At 36.6% G+C, this 18,537-nt stretch overlaps 1 protein-coding gene and 2 long non-coding RNA genes across 5 annotated transcripts in view; 2 read left to right on the top strand and 1 right to left on the bottom strand.

Moving 5' to 3' along the window:
• The window catches only part of LOC134740930 (activating signal cointegrator 1 complex subunit 3), a 39,071-nt gene extending 23,354 nt beyond the window's left edge, over nt 1–15,717 (bottom strand). The window contains exons 1-10 of one of the 2 annotated variants that reach the window (XM_063673589.1): nt 15,567–15,717; nt 14,573–14,717; nt 13,988–14,240; nt 13,541–13,816; nt 11,837–12,086; nt 10,955–11,138; nt 9,785–9,930; nt 9,193–9,338; nt 8,293–8,493; nt 376–568 (exon numbers count right to left, since the gene is read on the bottom strand). In XM_063673589.1, coding sequence (XP_063529659.1) covers nt 376–568; nt 8,293–8,493; nt 9,193–9,338; nt 9,785–9,930; nt 10,955–11,138; nt 11,837–12,086; nt 13,541–13,816; nt 13,988–14,240; nt 14,573–14,697 — 1,774 coding nt within the window. In that variant the 5' untranslated portion in view covers nt 14,698–14,717; nt 15,567–15,717. Of the gene's footprint in view, nt 1–375; nt 569–8,292; nt 8,494–9,192; nt 9,339–9,784; nt 9,931–10,954; nt 11,139–11,836; nt 12,087–13,540; nt 13,817–13,987; nt 14,241–14,572; nt 14,732–15,566 lie in introns of both variants that reach the window. The other variant, XM_063673597.1, reaches the window with a different exon arrangement.
• The window catches only part of LOC134741220 (uncharacterized), a 257,435-nt gene that overhangs the window by 109,630 nt on the left and 129,268 nt on the right, over nt 1–18,537 (top strand). The gene's annotated exons all lie outside the window — the stretch shown is intronic.
• LOC134747059 (uncharacterized) lies at nt 1,499–2,782 on the top strand. The gene is made up of 2 exons (XR_010128285.1): nt 1,499–1,578; nt 2,426–2,782. It is a non-coding gene; the product is annotated as an uncharacterized LOC134747059 (long non-coding RNA).

The raw sequence follows: 18,537 nt of genomic DNA, 5'->3' as shown, positions 1-18,537 counted from the left end.
AGCTAGGAGGGATCAAAGTAACACTTTTTTATGTTCTAGGACACTATATTTTTTAAAAATCCATCATTTATTGGTAACAGCAATGTTATTATTTTACATGTCAGGAATACAATAAAATACAATAAAATTACCTTCATTAAAAATACCCACAATAAACATTATAATTACTTCATAGGTGATGTGAAAAGCAATATGTGTCACATGGTAGCAAAATTATTTCCATCTTGGGCGTAACCCACTTGAATCCCTCACTACGCTCAGGATTCTACTTTAGAATCCTTCGCTTCGTTTAGAATTCAATTGTACGCCCTCGCGGTAAATATGTAATTTAGCTCCCTTGTGACACAATCTACTATTGTCTATCCTTTTACTCACTGGCTCCCTTCCTAGTGACAACGTCCCATTTCTCCGGGGTGGTGACGATCATTTGCGTCTGCTGCACCTCCGTCTTCGTCAGCTTCATGTCACCAGTCAACTCGCGCACCGCGATCCCCAAGCCGCGCAGACGCTTCCCGAAGCTCGCCGTCATTTCAGACGCAAGCGCTTTCATGGGCGCTATGTAGATGATCTAAAAATGGACAGTATAGGTTAGTAAAATAATAAGATTTATACTCGTAACATTTAGTTAGGTTGGTTGACAGGGTTCGAAAGGATAATTATCGTGATTTTTATGCCTGATGATTATCGATTTCTTAATAACCTAAAATCGAATATAAACTGTTGTGAGACATACTAACATTAAATAATACCAACACAACAACATTAATAACACAAATAACAACATTAGTTATATAGGAGACCTAGGTTCTCCGAAACATGTCGCGCGAGTGACTAAAACTAGTGAGTCTAAACCGTGAAATTATTTAATAACCTAAAATTTACGAAGATTCTAAGACGAAATTTTAAAATTTACTAAAGAATTGAAAGAAAATTAATATAGTAGCACATCGCGATAATTATCATAGACTATATTTATCTGGATAATTTCGAACCCTGTTGGTTGAACTGGCCTACCTCCCTTCACGCAAAATAGGTGAGCCGTTGAGTTGCGGAAACCTGCCCGTGCTACAATACAATAACATTCGTCCAAGGGAGAATAAATTGTGGATAGGCATTTAAGCTGTATGAAATAGACTAAGGAGTATACCATTAGGTTATTGGGCTTGAGAGCCGCGAATGCTGAAGATGCTAGTGCGATCTCAGCCTAGCCAAGTTGCCATACAAGACATGAGCATCTTTGTTTACTTTGCGGTATACTTCAAAATCCAAACGATTATTTCATATCCCATATGCTACATTATTTTAAGACCTAATTTGATCATCAATCAATCAATCAAAATTCAATGTTGTAGGCTGTGCTTTGTACCAATAAATTATCGCAAATTACGAATGTTAAGTTCTAGGTACGAACGCTAATATTACGTAAACAGACTAGTCTCTTAAAACTTTGATAAACAGTACATAAATGACCATGATTTATTACCCATGGTCAATAAACATTGCTATATAAACGCAAAGACTAAACAACCAGCCACATAATCCAACCGACTTCCAAGATGAAACTGGCTCTCATTCTTTGTAAGTGAAACTATTTCTTGCTTCTATTAGGTACCTGTAAATTCATATTTCAATTTATATTGAATCTATATCTGTATTAACTTGAGACAAAAAACTTATTTTTAGCCAGATTGTGACTTTGCAAATCTTATGACATGGCTGCCATATCAGATAATCCAGTGCATAAAATTCATATCTCATCATTGCATTTTTAAGAAAAAATGGGCTGTTAGGTGTTCGTTAAGTTGTTATACAGTCGCTATGTCACTGTTATTATAACAAGCTGCGCCCTGGGACTCACTGGGTCCGTTCCGTTTTAAAGCTGGCGTAACTTGCGAAATAAAATCAAGAAAATGTTTATTTTCAATAGTGGAGTATATATGTATATAATATAGCCAAAAGAGACTTCAGCTAGTTTTGCAAGTCACACGCTTTTATCCTCGGCCGTCTATTATAACATATCATTGGAGTTAGACCAGAAACGATTCGAAATGGAAACGACGTTGAGCGCTTGGTCAAATGTGTGCCCCCAGAGGGTGCGGTACTGATCAAGTTGAATAATCAAGTTGAATTTTATTTATTTAATTGGATTTAAAATAATTTATTTGATGAAAGCCTATAAACGAAATTCAAAAATTCTATTCAGTTAGTTTAATTTCATGATATTATGAAACTATCAGAATAGAGGTATATCATTGTTCTGCTGTTGCTAAAAGAAAGTGTTTTGAATTTATTAGTATTTCTATGTTTGTTATTAAATAGTGTTATTACGACCCTTAGGAGTGTTCTACTCGTATCTAAATTAATTAGCTTATTAATAAACACAACTTGTTTGACGATTTTTACAATAAACTGTATTTGTCCACAGTCGCTCTTTTGGGCATGGTGCTGGGTGCCTTCGGGCAGCTGTGTGGCTGCCAGCCCGACCCGATGGGCCCGCTGTGCGCCAGCGATGGCATCACGTATAACAGCGTGTGCGAGATGAACTGCAAGACCGCGGGCAGAGGCGTTTACAAGGTCCGCGATGGAGCCTGCCTGTGAGACATAGTCAGATGACACTATGATTAATGATCCTGAGATATTGCTTGAACTATCATTTATTGCCTTCTGAAAATTTACTTTTCTTGATTTACTTTTTGAGATCCATTCGCTTATTACTACTTGTTTTAATGTTTTTTTGATATTTACTTACTTTTTTCTCTTTGCGCAATAAAATGTTTATCACTTATTTCCTTTTTTAATTTGATTTTACTTATTTTGATATGGGCAGAGATCCAGGATGGAGCCCATTGAACGCATAATGCTAGAACCTGAAATCTCCTTTGAAAAAGAAAACAATTTTGGAATAATATGTCCACTCGTAAAACCGATGTAGACGGCAACTTGATATTCGATTTAATAAGGTGCTGGCTGGTGAAGCAAGATTACATAATTCACACATCCTTTAGGTTACAATAATCAAATATACATATATTCACGTCACACCTCAACAACATATTAACCGCCTTATTCAAAATCGCACTACAAGCTTCAATTAATTATTTAGTTCATTCGTTTATTTCCTGAAAATTCAGTTGATTCATGTTTCATCTCTTTCTTACAAATATTTAAGTCATTATGACAAATTAACACAAACGATTATTATCTAATTAAGGCTTGTAGCGCTTTAATGAATAAGCGGGTAATTCAAGTCCCGACAAATCATAATCAAAGTAAGAGAAAGTAAAGCCAGTGGAGACGATGCGCTTTAATGGCGCTATAGTTCAAATCAAAATACCAGCATCAGCTTTTACTCCAGATACTGCTGGAGTCAGTATCTAAGGCATTTAAGGTCCAGATCTGTCATCAAAACGGCTGAGCCTATGACCGAGTAAATATTTATTTATAACATAGGTAAAGATAATTAAGGTATTCCTTAGCCTATGATATAGGTAATTTTTTTTTACAATAAAGCACAGTAAATAACTATTGGTAACTTTCGTGTACATTTCCTTTTCTTTTCTTCACAGAGCTTCCAAGTTACCTAATAACCAGAGACCGGAATTATTGTGGCAATTTTGAACTGTCATAGGGGGTTCTCATTTATCGGCTTCCGATACATATATATCGATAGTAAAGTTATAATAGTTAATGGATATTTGATTGTAAAAGAAGTAATTTAAGCATATAATATGGAAAAACCGGCCAAGTGCGAGTCGGACTCGCCCACCGAGGGTTCCGTACATTTTAGTCTTTGTTGTTATAGCGGCAACAGAAATACATCATCTGTGAAAATTTCAACTGTCTAGCTATCACGGTTCATGAGATACAGCCTGCTGACAGACAGTCGGACAGCGGAGTCTTAGTAATAGGGTCCCGTTTTTACCCTTTGGGTACGGAACCCTAAAAAAGATGACTACTTATTTTTTTAATAAAGAAACTATTGGAATATTTGTTAGTACTAAAACAGAGCTTAAACGTGAAATTGAAATAAAAAAAAAAACACGGAACTGAAGTAATTAAATGTAAAACTATTAACTATTAAGTTTTCATTGTTTTTATTCTATTTCGCATTTTCAACTACTCAAAAGTTATCTAGAACAGATCGCTCTTTAGCTATAAGATCGCTTGTTATTTGCCTCTACTATTAATCTTTTTTGATATCATGTAGGTATACATTGTATCGATATCGGAAAATCATAAGTCGATAAATGAGAAGTCCCCAATGACAATTAAAACTGCCACGAGAATTCCGGCATCTGCTAATAACTATACGAACCAGGTAAATTTTGTTTAAATGTTGTCAATTCACAAGAGCTATGATTCCTTAATCGGCTACAGAGTAATTAGAAAAATACAAGCAAGGGTGTATGTTAGCTAAATTGATTAATTATAATTAGAAACGGGCTAACGAACAAATAAAAATTACAAGCAACGGCAATACTATTAGGAGGGTACTCGCTCATGTGACTGTGTATATAAGTATTATAAGTCCAATAATTTGGCATAGTTTCTCACTGCGCATTCAGAAGCATTCAGTAAACAACATGAAGTTCGTCATTATATGTAAGTTGTCTCGTATTTTTGGCGTCACGTGTAACGTTTAACGCATAGTGCCAATGAATCTGTTTGTTGATTCTTAGAAATGTATTTTTTTATACTTTTAGATACCTATTTTCTTCATTACTGTTAACGTTTCATTAGATTTAAGAGACAAGAACCCGCCGCCTAAAAGCCGCCCTTATTTGAAGTTACGCTCTCGTTTTAAAACGACATGCTGAAATAATATGAAAGAGGACATGCACATTACAGTAATATAATTTATAAAATATATATCTTTCGGATTTCAGATCATTTATTCGTAAACATAAAATATTTATAAGTCAATATATGCATATAGGTACTTACATTAAATGAAATGAAAATCCTCGCGTATGTCTGGTAATACTTTTTGTTGCTAAACATTGTAATAAAAAGAAAATGGAACTAGTAGAAATTATGTATGAGTAACTTCTACTCACTCTATAAACGTATTACAATTTCTAGCAACGAAAACGAATACCAGACATACGTGAGGATTTTCATAAAACAGTGTACCATTTACTTTTTTCGTAAAACTTATAACATTAGGGTTAGGTCGACTTAGAATCACGAAGAATATTGATTCAAACAAAAAAAGTGTCCCCAGTTTTTCATACAAATTTTGGGCGCCAGTTTTGTGATGGTTCATACAAAATGTATGTTAAAATGCGTCACTAAACTGACTTTTTTGGAAGACTTTTTTTTCCCTTTTTAAATGGACAGACTTCGTAATTCTGTATTCTTTTGTAAAAAGCAAAAGGTACACTTATAAGTGACAATGCCCAGGTATGTGACTTGAATGTTCTTGCGAAGTTTCATGTTTTTTCAGCATGTAGTTTTAAGATGAGAGCGTAACGTCGATTGTTTTTCAGCGGCTAGGTTCTTGTGACTCTTAAAATTGCTTATAATAGGGACCGTGCACGTTGGAGGATGTGCCATCTTGTGGCCTGAATCGGAAACACAAAAGCAAGTGCTGCCATCTACCGTTCTCGTACGTTTTCTTGTGCATAGTAGGTTCTGCCATCTTGTGGGCTACATTGGAAGCATAATCTTTACATTTACGTCTCCTGTGCTGCCTCCTACAGTTTACGCACGCTCCCTATAGGGGGAGGGGTTACGTCATTTATGGAGACTTCCTTAAAGATGCAGCTTACAATGCGTACATCAGCATCCGTAGGCTGCGCAAACTGGATTGGAAGATATAGAGCGAGAAATATTATATTAAAGGTGGACCGACGAATACCGTTAGACAAGGGCAAACTCTTTATGCAAATTTTTATTTTTTATTTTCAGTGATTTTATTCGGATTGATTGGTGGGATTATCTGTGACGCTCCTTACTCGAAACGACTAAGGCATAAAAAACGCTTGCATGGCCGGAACGATATCGGATGTCGTAGGAGCTGTCCGCGGCCGCATCCTCCGTACAAACCGTTCTGTGCCAGTAACTATCGCAATTATCTCAACGAGTGTCTGATGTCATGCGACAGCAGGGGCATCGGTCTCTACAAGACACACAACGGTCCATGTTAAGTTGAAAAACTTGTGTGTGGCTAATAAACACCTACATATGTGATGTTGGTTTTTTTTTTTATAAATTAAAGTAGTCAACAACTTCCAATGTCGTAAGAGATGACCGTGTTCGCCGTTCTAATAATGCGATAAAGCCCCATTTAAACAGTTCAACGTGCATGGCATTTTCGTTACATTGCGGTATTTGGTCGAACGACTCAATTAATTGTACTCTGTAGTTAGCAATGTATCGAATATATTATGCAAGTTCTTGGAACCGTCTAAATGGGGCTTAATACAGCTCAGCTAGTGCCTTATGGAATTAAATACATACTTAGAAAATATATAAAGTAACCCTAATTAAATAATGATCTGAATAGCATTATATGAGAAAAATGGTTCATATACCTACATATTATAAATACATTATAATGAAATAATCAGGGTCTTGAGTCTGCAATTTGATAAATTCTTAATCATAAAAGTAAATTGATCATAATAGTAAATTATGATACAAGTGTGCTAAGTTGGTCATTACACACGAGGCGATATTGTGCGCGCTCGCTTACGCGCAATAAGAAAGCCGAAGTGTGTAATGACCAATGCACACGCGTTTCATACGACGTTTTTCAACACACTTGCGAGAAAAAAAAGAAACTTTCATATTAATCAAATTTTAATAGTTAAAACAGTTAGTATTGTGTGTTTCATCTGTCATACTCGTACTGCCGGCCGGGCCGCGCACCGCGCAGGCGGTCGGGCGCGCCGGTGCCCGCCAGTCCGACCAATTAAAGAAGGCTCCCTTTCCATGCATTTTATTAGCAATCAGTTAGCTTCTTAACTCAGTCGGATAATATAATGAAAAAGCACGAGTGGAATAATACACTGAAAGAGCACGCGTGTTTAATATCTAGGATTATGAGCCAAAAATCGGTGGCATAAAAACGTCGTTTTGAGCAAGTGTGTTGAAAAAATGTATTGCGGACTCGTAGTCGATTATTATAACAAATGTATAACGAAGGCCGTATGTTACATTTAATCAGTTAGTAACGGAATACCGAGTGGAAAAAAATTACAACGACTAATAAAACACCATTAGGAAGGTAATGTGTATAAGTCCTACGATTCGACTATGTTCCGCATTGTGCTGATAAAGTACGCAAGATATATATGTAAGTATACAACGTTTTGTTGTACATAAAAGTTTTTGGCAAAAATTTCATTTTTGGTACAAGCTTTTATCGGTGACTAAACACAATTTGTTTGCGTTGTTTCATCACAGAGTTCCCATGGCCACCTCCTGTCTCCATCATCAGGTCAGCTCAATGTCATCATAATATTGCATCGTCATCCGATTTACATATGTACTTATGCAAAATATCAGCTCAATCGGAAATCGGGAAGTGTGGGTCCAATTTAGCTTCCAAGATTTGACCAACACTAACTTACTAATATACTAATAGGGCAAGTTAAATAAAGTTTCTGTAAATTGTTGTCTCTTCCTAATGCTGGGGCCACACTAACGGGAAACGCGTTAATTATGGCGTTTTTCCTACGGCCTGGGGCACTGGGATTATCGCGATAATCAACGGCATTAGTATTTAAGCCTTGATAAATGACAACCGCAACGTCTCTCAAGGTAACGTATAAAAAGTATCTTTACTTAGAATTGACGTTTATCTCTGACATAGACAGCAACATTTTTTTTTCGGTAATTTTATTCGGATTAATGAGCGGAGCTTTCTCTCTCGACATCTGGTTAACTGGGAGGAACCCGAGAAACCCGAAAGTCAAGCCGTCACCAACTCGCCATCCTTAAGGCAGAGGCCGAGATACTTGTATGGCTATGACGACGTCAACTGATCGGACTCTACGAGAGACACGCCAATGTTAAATTGACATAACTTTACTGTGTTCGGCTAGTAAATATCTACAATTCTACACTGTAGATTGTTGTTATTCTTGGAGGATATTGTTATTACTAGTACTTCGCCCCGAGCTGAGAACTCGCGGTTCACAAAAAACTATATAATGTAGATTCATAGACATCACATTTCAATCTCACTGGCAATCATTTAATCTACAAATAAGAGTGCTGGAGTAGAAGAACGTTTTAATAGTATTTTATAATGGAACATTAGCATGAACAATCAATGACCACTACCTTAAACTTGTTCTTCATAATGACGTTGTTCTCGATGTGCTGCTTGATCTGATGCACCACTGTCAGCAGGGCTATATTGGTCTTGCCGGCGCCAGTAGGTGCACATATGAGCAGGTTTTCGTTCGTGTTGTACGCCGTTTGGAACACTACTGACTGGATGCGGTTCAGTTCCTTGATGTTCTCGAATGCCATTTGGCCTATCTGAAAAAAAAAAACAAATTTCAAATGAAACTGATTCCTTTCAATTTATTGTCAGAGAGGGAGATAGCATAGATGTGTCCACATAACTTGATTTCCACCCACTTGCCTATTTTAAAACCGTATATATTAGATATTTTTATTGTTTTAATACATATTATAATCACTATGAATTAATAAAAGAACGTGTCAAAGGTAACAGTATGTTTTTATCGCAGGAAACTGTTTGTTACCGTTAAAACGTTCTCTAAATTTTATTGTACGGGAAGTTTCATAGTTCACTGCTGAGTGATATTGATTGGTCTGCTAATTATGGTTGGTGCAACTGGCCCTTAGTCAGACACATCAAAAGTCCATTTCATCCCGAGATGTTTGGAGATCGATTATTAGATCAGATAATAAAGGCATTTGGATGTAGGGTTGCCATCCTTCCTCCTTTTCAGGGTTTTATACAAACCTCAACTAACAACTAGAAGCTAGTTAAAAGTTTGGAGTTAGGCAGAGGAGTGGGAAGGTTACTTCTCACAGCAAAACAGCTGTAGCTGCAGAATATGATGGTAAGTGATCATATTTTTGGAGAAATGAGCTTCCAGGAAATGTCAGGATTTTTAGGATGATGTCCGGAATTTCATTTTTTAATATGACAATCCTATTGGGATTTAAGTAATTAATACTCTTTTAATAATGTAAATTTTCTCTTACCTCGTCCATGTCGGAGATGGGCACGCGGTTGTTGCCGACCAAGAGCGGCGCTTGGTCGGTCTTAGGTATTATGACTTCTTCGTATTCTTTGTAATCCTTCCTCGCAGCGTTCTCGGGAAGTAGCAGCTTCATCCCCGACACGAAACCTGCTCAAATAAAAATCCAACAGTATTTTTATATGGATTCATAATTATTTATGTGTGCCAACTGATCAACTAGTGTAGCCAAACCAATTTTATACCTAAGTAGCAAAAAGCGACGCGTTTGATAATAGTAGGTAGGCGCGAGAAGTTGAAGTATCCTATAGTTTCCTAAAGTTGGAATTTCGCGACTTTTCTGGTTTGTCAAAGAATAACACTTGTTATTAGTTGGTATAGCAAAAGTTTAACTATATATGTTATAGATAGATAGGTGGAATTCAGTCAGAGAATGAGGATTCCATTTTTAGTTTAGTTTATACATATATAGCCGACAAACGGACAGGACAGCGGACGCTTAGTACTAGGTTTCGTTTTGGTACCTTTCAGACATGTCAACCAAAAAACCACTCTTGTTACTCTTATTATAAGGTTTAAAATCATTTTATCAATACCTGCGGAGTTCTTAGCCTCAATTGAGGAGTCGTATACGTTAGGGTATTGCACTTTCGTTTGGAAGTATGATATCTTCTGCAACACTGGATCTACTTCTCTCTTTGACGTCGAGAATGGTACCACTGGCTTTGTTAGTTCTGATATCCTGTCAAAAGAAACATTACTCCCTTATTAATAAAACTTAGCAACCTCTAACAATTCTAACAAATCTCTGATTTTGTCTTCTTCTGAAAAACAGAAATTTTAAAATGACGGATAAACGATTATCAACGGTTTGTTAGATTTGACAGACGTTTATGAATAACGATATCAGTGTTTAAAATATTGTATGCGACAATCGTGTTTTAAAATAACAATATTTACCTAACTACAAATCCATACGATGATGGCATACATTTATTTTTATTAAATGAAAATTGCCGTTATTATATAAACTTCTTGATCCCTCATATAAAACACAAAGACTCGTTAAAGAGTTTGTGATTTGTTCTGATCTTGAGTAGCTACCTCTAGCTCCTTACAGGCAAGACCAGCTGAGCCAGCCTATTTCTCAACTGATCATCATATGATACGTAAGTCGCCTCGACTCGATCCAACTAATTAGCTTAAGGTGCAATGAGTCGGTAGGAAGATAGAGTGGCTTGGAGACCACTGGTGAAGAGCATGCACAGTTGTCACGTCCCTCAGCCATGAGGATACAAGGAAGGAGTTCAGGTCCTTCTCCGAACGCAACTCGCTGAGCAAAGAGCGGACAGCCATTGCGGATATCATTGTTATTTAATTGTCGTTTTTAGTTATTTTTAACAAAAAATAGTAATCAATAATTTCGATCAATAATAACCGATTCAATAAAATAATAATAAATATAATAAGTAGGGTTTACTACCCACTAGGCCAGACCGGTCGTCAATCAATGAAGTTACTAGAGAAAGGTTTCAAGATTGCTATCCATCTTTTTGGCAACCGTATTATGATATATAAAAAGTGCTACGATTTTTCAAACACTGCTGGCTTAATCCAATATTATTACATATAGCAGGTCAAACAACGTTGTCAGTTGAAAAAGGCGTGAAATTAAAATTTTGCATGGGACGATAACCCTTGGCGCCTACATTTTTTAAATTTACCACTTTTTCTACTGACGGAAATGGATTGACACACTATAGTACCTTTTGGCCCTCATCTGGGCAATATTAATTTCCGGCTCGTCTTCCTCCTCGTCGATCTTCCTCGCGTTCTTGGCCTTCTTGCCTTCCTTCCGCACCAGCTTGGCCAGAACCTTTTCTTGCTCCGACTGTACTGACACTTGGCAGAGGTACTGGGGCATTTTGTTCTCGGGCAGGATTGCGGCTACTGAAAATCAGAGGTAGTTTTATAAGAGATGTCACAGCTAAAATATGATATAAATACAATAGGTTAGATGCTCTTAGACAATTGTTTAACAACAATTGTTAAGTCAGGGCTGTATCCCCTATCAAATCGCGCAACCTAATTCTTGAAAATACTCGAGAAAAATAAAAACTTCAGTTTGATTCCTTGTAGGACATTGCGACGTATCATTGTGATTCGTAAATCTTACTTACGCAGCACTATGTTACTACGTTACATAAAGCTTTTACCTGCACATTTTGCTACGACTTCCGTGACTTTATACAATACAAATACGTCAAGTATTTGTACGGTTGATGCATAAAATGCGGCGAGAGTTGTGTCTTATATGAATTAAACTCGTAGAGGCCAAAGAAATCCAATAAAGCTTTTTTTTACATGTCCTGATTTCCTGAATGACTGCTGATGCAACAGGTATCCCTTAGGCAAAACCACCCAAATAAGGTCAAAAATAAACTCAAATATTTTCATTCAGGTGCGACTATTATTCGAATGTCGTAGTTCTCTGGCAAACTATTTTCATAAATGGATGAATAAACTTAGACAAAATGAAAAAGAAGATTGATATTTATACTTAATTACGTATTGAACAAGTGAACAATAGTTGCGATACTGGACTACAGTTGGGTACCAAGTTTTACGTAATCGTATAAGTTACTTACTTTCAGACAAGGTAGGTTGCGGCGGCGGCGCTCTCAAACTGTTAACGACATCCTGCCGATGCTCCAGCAGTTCCTGAATGAACTCAAACTTGTCGAAGCCCAGCAGCTCGAACAGATCGTTTTGCATGTCGTCATTGCTCCTTGGAGAGTTGAGAAGGGTAATGATAGATTGCATGATGTCAGCACTGGATATGTCTGGGATGTATGCGTATAGTTCGGTGACTTTGGTTTCCAACCATGCTTTACCGAACTGGAAATATTAAATATGTATGAACACTAAATATATTGGACAGTAATAGATAGCGTTTGTGGATCCTGAGCTCCTGTAGTGCTTTATAGATCACAATATGGTTGCCAAAATTTTAATTAGCAACCTCCTCAGGTTGGTAATCCTTTACTTAGTAACTACATTGATTCGAAATCTGATTTCTTGACTTTCGATCGATATAAAAAAATCGCCTAAAACGCACCTTAATTAATTTATTTATTTTTGTACAAAAGCAACAAATATAAAAAATACTTTAATGCGCAGTTTTATTTTTGATCGAACTTATCAATTACTTTTTTAATTCAAAAACATGATATTCGCAATCCCGGGCACGTATTGTCGTCTCACTCACGCTTACGTTCAGTGAGAGTGAGAAAAATTTGAACCCAGGGGGCCTTGAGTAGGCACGTCAACGCGGTTGAGCTAGATATTCCAGGCTGTTTAGCTATTGCATATCATTAAGTTGTTACACGGAAAAACTTTGAAGCTTTATGCGTGGACTTAGTAACCGCAGCTAGAGTAAGAATAGCGCCTGGATAAAGTGTAATAGCAATCATGCAATTTGAACATATGCTTAATTGCTTACGTACACAAATTGTCAGGCACTTATTAATTATTTCTTTTCCAACCCCTCTTGATAATGATTTTCGGGATAAAAACTATCCTATGTCTTTCTGCGGGACTCAAACTATCTCTATGCCAAATTTCAACTAAATCGGTTCAGCGGTTTAATCGTGCAGAGGTAACACACAGACAGACTTTCGCATTTATAATATAAGTATGGATTACAATGAAGTACTCAAAGCTGTTAAACTTTATGGTTATGGCGATATACACATAAGAAACAAATAGGTATATAAATACACATAAACATAGAATTCTAACTCTCCAAAAGTTTTACTTGTCTGCATTTTTTTATTGACAAACAGTTGGCTGACAACATGCAGTACAGTCAGCAGCAGAAGTTGCTAAGCAGGCGAAGTGTTCAAAATTACCTTGACACGCTCTTATTCTCTTAACAATAAAGTCGCGTCAAGATCATTTTGTACGCCTCGACCGCTTAGCAACTTCTGATGCTAACTGTACAATCAGCATCAAATATATAGTGACAGCCAAAGTTTTTAACTATATCGTAAATCGTAACACAATTGTTACCATACAAATAAGGATGTGTGTCAATATATTTAGCCACTGGCCGCCGATGTTGATTTTTTTTTTTTTTTTTTATACCACGTCGGTGGCAATCAAGCATACGGCCCGCCTGATGGTAAGCAGTTACCGTAGCCTATGAACGCCTGCAACACCAGAGATATTACACGCGCGTTGCCGACCCTTTAAAAACCTGTACACTCCTTTTTTGAAGAACCCCATACTGTAGCCCCTCGGGAAAACCTCGGCAGGGAGCTCATTCCACAGCCGAATTGTGGTGTACATACCTTAGAAACTGGCAAACTAGACAAAGGTTTAGGAGCTCTATTTTCGCCACTGCTTTGAGCACTGTACTTCATAGAAAAATCGGTCACAAAACTGCTGTCCGTCGCAGGCCTTTTCAGTAACTTTGCAAGAGGTTTTTTTGCCGGTTTGTACGGAATGTAATGGCATTGTATATGTTCACCCCAGAGTTTTACATTTTCCTTGTTTTCTTCACTAATTTCTTTTCTGATGTATTCTTTTGTGGCTTCTGATATTTCTACGGAGATCTCATTTACGATCTGTAATGGAGACAAAATAATTTCAAATTGCTAAATGTAAATTAAATTTACCAAGATAAAAAGCCCTTTGCCCAACCTTATAAGTTATAAAAAATACAACACACATTTTATGAATCAAAAATAATATATTTTTGGTACACAAATTGCCTTAGGTAAACAAATTCAACTGACCTCACAAATCTTATTTGCCGTTGAAGATATCACAGTTCCAAAAGTCTGCCGCAGCTGAGTCAGATGCTTCAGCATAACAATATCCTGATCGAGGAACATCCTTAGCGTTAGCACAGCAGCATCTTCAATGACATCATCAGGTTGATCACCAGTGAGCAGCTTGCAAGCCTCTTTAAGGTTATCAAGGAGTTTAATATCTACACTTGTTTCATTCTGTTTTATGTAGTTGTAGATATCACTGAATGATTTGAATCTGTAATTGAAATTTTTAGATTTGTTAGTGTCCATGTTTATTTAGTATTATACTTTGGAATATAATTCTACTTTAGTAATCATTCTTTATCAAGTGACATTGGAAAAGTGAGAACTAGGAATTTTTTGCATATTATATCTTAGTGGCTTTAGACAGTGCAGATAAATTCATCATACAAATCATTATTATAAATGCAATATTTACTCAGTCTGTATGTTTGTTATCTCTTCATGCTTAAACCGCTAAACCAAATTAGATGAAATTTGGTATGGAGTTGTTTGAGGTACAGGGACAGACATAGGACATTTAATAATAATAATAAATATACTAACCTTTGTGTTTTCCTTTTCTTAATTAAGTTTGGTTTAGTTGGGTCAACCACAGGTTTCAGGCATCTTGGCTTGTCAAGCTGTGTGTGTGCTCTCAGAGCCCTCGTTATCCGGGGCAACTCTATCATATTGAGCAATTATATGAAAACTGAAACAATAAAACTAATAAGCAGTTATTGTTTTTTTTTTTTATTGGAATAGGCAGAGTATAAATACCTAAACTTGGTAGAACAAAGTAATAAAGTGGAGACTGCCTTGCAATAACATTTTTTCTAGGACTAAAGTCCCGAAAACCTACTAAGTAAATAATATTGTTATAAATACGGCAAAAAACAATGCATTCCTCGTTTTTGTCCAATACAATCAATAGGCGTAAAATAAAACAACCAATTTTTTTTAAACAATCTATATATATTTCTTAAATCTAAATACACATAATCTCGCTACTCAATGTAAATACAAAATTATTTAAATTATATATCATCAATATTATTTGTGAATGTGATCCTGATTCTGATGACACTGACTTTATATAATTTAAATAATTTTGTATTTAATTTGCGCGATACAGAGAAAGATAAAGGGTACATTTGTCTGAGGAACCATGAATGAAATAATCAAAGAGTATTATAATACATGTTGGAAATAATCTTGCAGACTGGCTGACAGTTGATGACAGACAACAAAACCTAATGTAAATGACACAACAGTATTACGTTTTTATACAACGAAGTGACAGTTTGAAAACTTTAATCGGGAGTGCTTTTTGAAATATTTATTGTTTAATAAACAATGTTGTGAAATAGTTGCAGTTGCACTACTGTTGTTGACAAAGAATTGTAAGTATTAATAGTTCCAGCTTTTTGACTGTCTCATATGTACAATGTTACGAAATTATTGAATTGCATTATCCTCCTACAGCACAATTGGTAAATATAATATTTTAAAACACTGAAAATAATGCTGTCATATCTTGTAAATAAGTGTTTTTACATACCTTTTACGGTAAACTTTTTGTTGAAACAGTAGTAGATGTACTTGATTGTATGTTACATGGTTATTTCACTAAATGGCTCGAAACTATATACTTTTATATTACTTTGAAGCCGCTTATTTTACGGTATGCAACGTAAACGTAAGTAAGCTGATAAAATTCATGTCATTTCATGTAAAATTAGTGTCAATTTTCTGACAGTGACAGCTGTCTTTAAAAACAAAACAATCCAGCACATAATGGATCTGTCCATTTATTGAATCTCTTGAACGGTATTAAGTGGGTCTTGAACAGACTGACATCATTTTTAATTGGTTTTATGGCATTTTAAACCTGTCTCTTGTAGTATTTGGCCAGTGTAAACATCTATTATTGTGCAAATAAAACCTCATGCTAATTATTTTTGGTCAATTCTGGCCATTCTACATCCGTGATTCTGGTATGTAAACTCTTCAGTAGAAAAAGGCGCGAAAAAAAAAATGTATGGTAGATCAATCCTTCGGGTTGCGTATTAAGGCTGGCGTCCACTAGACTCGCCGAGGCGAATCGAATCGAATCGCAATAATTCGCGTTCTATACATTTACTATGAATGGTAAATTCGATTCGACGCGCCGCGGCTCTTCGTTAATAGACGCAGTTTCATAGTAAATGTATAGAAGGCGAATTATTGTGATTCGATTCGGCGAGCCTAGTGGACGCCAGCCTTTACACCGAGTAGTACGGGCTTTGAACTGATAAGCGCTTATTCAAGCTTATTACATCTACACCGCCGACCGGCTTTCCTTCAAAAAATGCCCGGCGATCGTGTAGATGTGGGTAATAAAGCGCTCTATTTTGAAAATCTAGTATTCATGTCTGTTCGTCCAGTATTTTAGTGCTTTTTAGCCGGTCCGGATTTTTATAGTTGTTACTATATTCTTTGGTCCAATTAGACCAAAGGAAATAAAACGGTCCAATATTCCAAGTAGGTACCTACGTCCTACCATATTATCAGTCGCACGATGCAATTTGTGTGGGTGGTCGTCGGCATCTACTTATATTTTTTAGAAAAAAACGGTTGAATTTTTTACCACGTTAGTAGTTCGACGCAGGTTTCACTAGTTGTGTAAAACGTAGTGATTATATGCTCTTTGTGGCTGTGGGCGTAGCCATGGTATAATAATATACTCCGCCTGGTACTCTCTTCCGAGACTCGCGAATCATGTGACTGACACAAGCCTACGTCATCGTGAACCTGTGAACAGCATGATGACGTAGGCTTGTGTAAGTCACGTGGTTCGCGAGTCTCGGAAGAGAGTACCAGGCGGAGTATAATATTATTATACCATGGTCGCAGATAAGCTAAGTGATGTGTGATATCCCAGCAAAATGTCAGAATAGAGATGTGTAACTACCCGACGGAAAGTCTATGAAAAAGTATGAGCTCATAGAGGTACAATAATATAGAGACGAAATGGGGAATGGGGGAGATGACCGAACGAGATGCTCTTATGAAACTTTCAGTAGGAGTAACAGAGCGCTATTATTATTTGTCCTTGTCATAGTCTCACTTTTCTTTTCTGCCTACTTCTAAAAAGCCCTAAAAGCCCTAAATGACGTAGACGTTTTTTGTTGCCCACCGTTTTTATGGTGCGTAACAATAAACCCGACCAACTTACGTAGGTTGTTTTTGGTATGTTGTCAGGAATGTTAAAATGTGTTTTTAATTTTGTCGCATTGCGTATGTTCTGTTCCTTACGGGCGCACGCGTATGGCACATCTATATATTACTGGGTCTAGAGTCTAGCTAATGAAAGTTGAATCTGAAAAATCGCGGCAATTTCAAAAAAATCTGTAGCAGGCGGCTCTTTGATTACAATGATTGCATAACGTTTATACTTTTCATATTCTAGAAATCATAAAAAGTATAAAAATAGATATAAGACTGCTACAGATTTTTTGAAAATGCCCCGTTTTTTTAGGTTCAACTTCTCTATGTTTGAGGTACATCACAATTTCAAACCGCCTACCACACATATTTTGTTGTTAATTATTGTCAATTAGTCCGACACGCAACACACAATATCCGCGCACACATCCGAAGATAGATCCCTTGGCTTTTACTTCTGAATCACTGGTCCCCAAGTTGGGGATAAATTAAAACCACATTGACACTGCTGCTGGGACATCAGGTATCCACGACCACGACCAGTGACACCTGCGCCGAAATGTCGGAAATAAAGGTAACAAAGTAAATTTGCGATAGACCCGATTATAAATAAGTTTTAAATGTCGTCTTGTGGTTTGTTTACATTTGGTTAAATACCTAAAGTGTACCACTATAGTTAGGGTTGCCATAATTATTCGGAAGTGAAGGGAAATTATTTAGGTGTCTTTACCTGGATGAACAGAGATGATTGTGACTATTTACGTAGGTATTCTACAGCGCCATTAATATACGGGACAAAAACGGGACAGGTAAAAATACGACAAATACGGTGCCAGTCCCGTATACCTATATGGGACGTGTGGCATCCCTAACTATAGTGAGATGCTCTACCGCGAAAAACATAAATCGAAATTTCTTTATTTGCATCTCTATCGCTCGAATATGCAAAAGCGTTAGAAAAAAAACGATTTTCGTTTTTCGCGGTAGGCCCTATGTACCCCTACGGCGTGCTACGGGGTAGCCTACCTGAATTTTGGTTTTGGTATACGTATTAATTTAATTTCAAATCAACGCGATCATTATCGATCGAGGCTTATTCTTATTAAAAATATGATCTTGTGTTGCTCTCGTAGATAAATATTACAAATTACAACCTGTTACACCATTTTTTGCGCGTTGTATGTTATTTAGGTCTAGATACATGTAGTCCTATCCTCGGCCACAAATGAAGGCTCTATGATCCATAATTTTTAGTACTTACCTACCCAGTCAGTACCGCTTTTAACATATTGAGTCCTTTGCTCTACAAATCGGAAAACGGATCG

Source organism: Cydia strobilella, chromosome 1 (assembly GCF_947568885.1).
Source record: "Cydia strobilella chromosome 1, ilCydStro3.1, whole genome shotgun sequence".
Classification (NCBI taxonomy): domain Eukaryota; kingdom Metazoa; phylum Arthropoda; class Insecta; order Lepidoptera; family Tortricidae; genus Cydia; species Cydia strobilella.
The sequence above is the reverse complement of the archived record's forward strand: the minus strand, read 5'-3'. Positions and strand labels throughout refer to the sequence as shown.